The sequence below is a fragment of the Cydia pomonella genome, chromosome 26 (genome assembly GCF_033807575.1).
Source record: "Cydia pomonella isolate Wapato2018A chromosome 26, ilCydPomo1, whole genome shotgun sequence".
Lineage (NCBI taxonomy): Eukaryota > Metazoa > Arthropoda > Insecta > Lepidoptera > Tortricidae > Cydia > Cydia pomonella.
The window spans coordinates 6,023,189-6,028,711 of record NC_084728.1 but is presented as its reverse complement, the minus strand read 5'-3'; the positions used below and the strand labels follow the sequence as shown (position 1 = coordinate 6,028,711).

The 5,523-nt window shown below is 38.2% G+C and overlaps 1 protein-coding gene across 1 annotated transcript; it reads right to left on the bottom strand.

The window, feature by feature from the left end:
* Positions 1–1,480: 1,480 nt before the first annotated feature.
* Positions 1,481–2,773, bottom strand: LOC133531990 (histone H1.1, embryonic-like). Its single transcript, XM_061870448.1, has one exon. It carries the CDS (start codon positions 2,613–2,615, stop codon positions 1,926–1,928), a length of 690 nt encoding a protein of 229 aa, XP_061726432.1. The 5' UTR covers positions 2,616–2,773; the 3' UTR covers positions 1,481–1,925.
* Between the last annotated feature and the right edge of the window lie 2,750 nt (positions 2,774–5,523).

The following is a 5,523-nucleotide window of genomic DNA, read 5'->3' as shown; positions in this document are numbered from 1 at the left end:
TAAATAATACTTTCAATGTGTCCGGGACTCCGGGTTAGCGTTGTTCATAACTATTCCAAATTTCAAATCGATAGTTTAAGTGGTTCTCGAGATTAACGATGTGACAATGACAGACAGACGGAAGGACGGGCAGAGTCGCACCATAACGGTTTCCCTAAAAATGTAACATCAAATTAAATGTACCTATAAAAAAAAAATTGATCGTCATTACTAATTTTATTAGACGGTAAGTTTATTATAAGTATTTAAACCTACCTACCTTGTACAATCACGCAACAGTTGCAAAAAAAATCCAAAAAAAACAAAAACAAACATTATTTTTGACGCAAATCTTATCTTATCTTATTTACCTTTAAACGAGCAATTCTTGTATATTTATATATTTCGGGGATATCGGAAACGGTTCTAACGATTTCGATGAAATTTGCTATACAGCGGTTTTCGGGGGCAAAAATCGATCTAGCTAGGTCTTATCGCACGGAAAACGCGCATTTTTGAGTTTTTATATGTTTTCCGAGCAAAGCTCGGTTTCCCAGATATTTTTTACCTTTAAACGAGCAATTCTTGTATATTTATATATTTCGGGGATATCGGAAACGGCTCTAACGATCTCGATGAAATTTGCTATATGGCGGTTTTTGGGGGCAAACAATCTATCTAGCTAGTTCGTATCTCTGGGAAAATGCCCATTTTTGAGTTTTTATATGTTTTCCGAGCAAAGCTCGGTATCTCATATATTCGTACTTCCTTAAATAAGTATGTGAGTAATTAAAATAAGTTTTCATTGAAAAAAAAACTTTACGTACTTTCTTTGCTAGCAGAATGAAAAAGTATTTATGCATATATTATAAGTAATATAAGTATGTATATTTACATGTATGTATATATTGATGGTACGTTATTGTATTATATTTCAATTCAATTCATTTCAATTATTTATTTGTGTTGAGTCTAGGGAGATATTTGTTTGTTGTTGTTAAAGTAGCACCGCCTACAATCTCTCTGCTTTGCCTAAAGGTTGACTGGTAGAGAATGCCTCAAGGCATTAAGTCCGCCTTTTGTACTATAAGATTTTTTTTCGTGCAATAAAGATTAAATAAATAAATAAATAAACTTGTATTACAGGGATGTTTTGATTTGAATATCTACATATCTACTGGCTTCGTTAACTACCAATTAAATAAATAAATAAATATTTGGAGACAATCTTACCCCAAATAATCCCACAGATTACCCCTAAACTAAGCAAAGCTTGTACTATGGGTACTAGGCGACTATACATATACATACGTATATAGATAAATACATACTTATATACAAAGCAAACACCCATGACTCAGGAACAAATATCTGTGTTCATCACACAAATGCCCTTACCGGGATTCGAAACCCGAACATCGGCTTCATAGGCAGGGTCACTACCCACTAGGCCAGACCGGTCGACTGTGTAAATGTATTTAGCTTGTGAAATGAAACTAGGTTTTGTGCATTATAATCTTTTATTTACACTGCGATACACTTATCGAGATATATTTAAAATTAGCATTGATCAACATTCAAAACATATACAAAAATTAGCATTCAACATTCAAATTAACAATCGCATTGTACTTTTTTATACTAATTCGTATTGCAATATTGCACAATCTTACACAACATAAAGCAGTTAAATATAGGTACATAATCGCTATTAAAGTCATTAAATATTAAGTTTACTATATTTTTTTTACATATTGAATATTACAACAAGATTTTAATAGTAATTCGCATTGCACTACATTCAAATTCAAACATTCGCCTTCGTCTTGATGAAAGCAAACTCAAAACATATAAAAAAATCGTCGGAATTAGTTCTAGAAAATAATCCATTTCTAGATGTTTCTTCATCCAGCTGTCCTTGATGCTTTCTTAATATTCAAAAGTCACTAAGCTTTTAATTTCGGCTTCATCCTGGGTGCTTTAATGATAGATCCTATGCTTTTCCTCTTCATCATGGTTGCTTTCTTCTTAGCTGGCGTGGCTGCCGTTTTAGTTTTCTTCTCCTTCAAATCAGCTTTCTTCTTATCTTTCGGTTTTTCTGTCTTCTTTTCCTTATCTTTTACATCAATTTTGACTTTTTTCACAGCCTTCATTTTATCTATCTTCGCTTTTTCCTTTACCATTTTCTCTTTTTTATCCTTCGTTGGTTTTTCTTTAGATTTCTCTTTAGTAGTCTTCTCATTTTTAGGTTTTTCTTTCTGCGTTTTTGGTTTCTTCTTAGTTTTTTCTTTAACAGGTGCCAACTTGAAGGATCCGGACGCTCCTATTCCCTTCAGTTGCACTATACTGCCATCTTCAACACCACTTTTCAAGGCTTTTTTGATCAGATACTTGACTTTATCCGTTTTAACGTAATATTTTTCTTCCATGTACTTCTTGATAGCTTGTATTGAAACTCCTTTTCTCGTTTTAAGTTCGCTTAAAGCTTCGTGGATCATCGCTTTGGTGGTGACCTTTTTTTCGTGAGCTTTAAGTAACTCTTCTGTTGGGCTGTTCGGTGGTTTTTTGACGGGCTTCATTGGAGGTATTCTTTTAATTTCGACGTCGGAGTCTGACATATTGTCGTAACGTGACATCTTTGAAGTGAAGTTGAGCAAAGTTTTGCGCTTATTTTGAGCTTGGTTAATAAGGAGGAAGCTTTACCGTAAAGAGACCCGCGGGTAGTTTTAAATTTGAGTTTCTTTTCTACCCTCATTAAGCTTGTGTTTTTATTCTATAATATTAATAATGAATAGGTAAGAACTAAGGCCTGCTCCGTTACGGCTTCGTTAAATTCAGTGCTTTTTCTTAAATATTTTCTCGCCTACTTTATATACTCCACCATTGAAATTGCCAGAATCACGAAATTATTATACATAAAACAGTTTTTTCGTGCCTTGCATTTTGGAGCTTCCAAGGTTGTGCCGCACAAATGGTAAGAGGCCTGACGGTCTGACATTGGTACTATGGCAGAAGGGTCGGTGCCTCCTGTGGGATGCAACGTGCTTCAGAACGTTTGCGCCATCCCACTTGAATCTCACAGTAAGGTCCGCTGTGTCAGCCGCAGAATATGCGGCTAAAATGAAGCAGGCTAAGTGTCCTGGAGCCCATTTACGACTTGGTGCCTGTTTCATGGGATTTTGCCGGCGGCTGAGCAGTGCCGGATTAAGACATTTTGGTGCCCTAAGCATTTCTAGACCATGGTGCCCCCTCATCAAGATTACATTGAATTTTCTTGGTAAATTGAGTGACGTTTATTGCCGCATTACTTCTGAGAATAGAATTTTCAATCCGTCACATCATTTTATCACGGAAATTGACAGAACTGCAGTATTAATGTTCCAAGAGTAGGTAAGGTCAAGTCTAAACAAATTCGAAGACCGTGCTTCGCATAAGTCCGGAGGTCAAGCCAACCATGGTCCAAGTGTAAGCGAAGACGTAAGACATAGGCAGTATTCCGCACAGGATTTTGGAACCTCTAGAGCTTTCCTGCGAAGCTCATTCATGTGAGGGCAAAGGCCGAGCTTCAGTAGCCTTAGCCATTGCTTAGCCATTGGCCATTGGTTTTTGTCAGAACAAGTACCAATGGCCACAATTTTTTTAAATAGCAAATTATTGTTTACGAAAACGGGACTTAATAGGGTAAGTTTTAAAATTACCTCTGACCAGACGTTTCAAGGCCGGCGTTGTCCCCATGGTCTCGGAGAAGACTGTGTAAAGTCGACATCATTATTTTGACGTTGGAGGTAATTTTAGAACTTAATCAAACGCGAATAAGTCTCGTTTTCTTAAATAATAATGTGTCACAATTAGGCCAATACAATTAGATTCTTTCGACCTAAAAATACGTGTAATCCGAGTTTGCTCCATTCTAGGAGGTGTGCATAAATGATTCCTCTTTTTCAGTTTTTTTGCTTGTAAATCGAAAACGGTACGGCCGACGGAAAATTTGTTCTAATTACGAGTATTATTAAAATTGATATCTGAGGATCCGAAATGTAATTTAACTATGTTCTTGCAATAAAATATATTGATTGATTGATTGATTGATTTAAGGTACCTTAATATGTATTCGTAGTACCTAAATTGTAAATTAGGTCGACATTTTTAATTTTTGGTAAAATCATGTTAATAATCCGAAAACGCTTTCTTACCAGTGTCTGATCCACCAAGTGCTATTGTAATTGATAGTGGGTACCTTCTACTACATCGAGTGGTTTGGCAATCCAAAGGAAAAAAATATCTCCTAAGAATCCCAAAATGTATGCACACCTCCTGGGATAGAGCAAACTGGGATTACACGCATTTAGGACCAAATAAATGTATTAAAACAATTTCCAGCTTGCTGGGAATTAATTCCTCAAAACGCTATTTTTGGATCTAATTTGATTGGCCTAAATCGTGAAGGTGTTTTTAAAGGCAAAGTCTAAGGCTGAATGCGCGGAGCGTTCGATCAGCGCTTACGGATGAGGCCAAAGGTCGAGCTGGAGGAAAGCAAGGCTTGAATTTGACCAATGGCGAGGTATGAATAGCTGGACGTCCGCAGCGTCAGATCGCGGCGCGTTATCATATAATACAACTAATGGCGAGGTGTGAGCAAGGCAGCCCAGCTGCGAAAGAGGGCAGCATGGATTTGGATCCATGGCCAAGCGAAAGTGGGGCAGTTTGCATAAAGTAGAAGGCCTGGCGTCGCATAAGACCTAACGCCGAACTGCAAAAGAGTGGCTTGAAATCGAACCTATGTAATCACGGTCCTCCTACTGCTCGGCCTTTGCCTTAACTCGAAAGCGCAACTTGATAAGATGCTTTTGTTTTTCGGCCTTCGCAGGGCCCTTTATTACACTTTGACAATTAGGTCGCAGGATCGCAGCTCTGCAGCAACTCAGCCTGGCCGACACATCTGGTGTGCAAGAGACCAAAATACGCTACAAAATCGGTAATCTACGTCGAGAAAATCGGTTGGCCACTAGCCCGACGGTAAGATTTTTTGGCCATGAGCTTTGATGGCCTCCGCGTAAGGTTGGAGATGTGCTTACGTGTCCTCACTCTCTTACGACCCTTCGTTATTAGATGGGTACTTGCACACGTATCAAAAAGTTTCGTGTACATAAGTACTACACTACGACTGCGATGCTGATGCAGCCTGCGCGTTTTTTTTCCTATGATTTTGGTGCCCCCCTAGACGTGGTGCCCTAAGCAAGTGCTTATTTTGCTTAATGGTTAATCCGGCACTGCGGCTGAGGGACCCTTGGGCCGAATCGTACCTAGTTGAACAGATCTCATTGGCCATTTAACGTGTTAACGCTGCCAGTGTGATAGGGACTTTTGAGCCAGGCACGATTCGTGACGGTTATTTTATTTAGCTTAAATTATTGTTTAAAAATGACAATGACTGTTGCGGATATCATCATTGGTTTGTTTGGGCCGAAGCTGATGCTGATTTGCATTTGTGGCCAGCTGACGAAGCCTGCGTTGTGGATATTGTATATACAAACTGGATAATTC

Bases quoted from the DNA above. Each gene is read 5' to 3' on its own strand.
- LOC133531990 (XM_061870448.1), bottom strand. From the start codon at position 2,615: ATGTCACGTTACGACAATATGTCAGACTCCGACGTCGAAATTAAAAGA.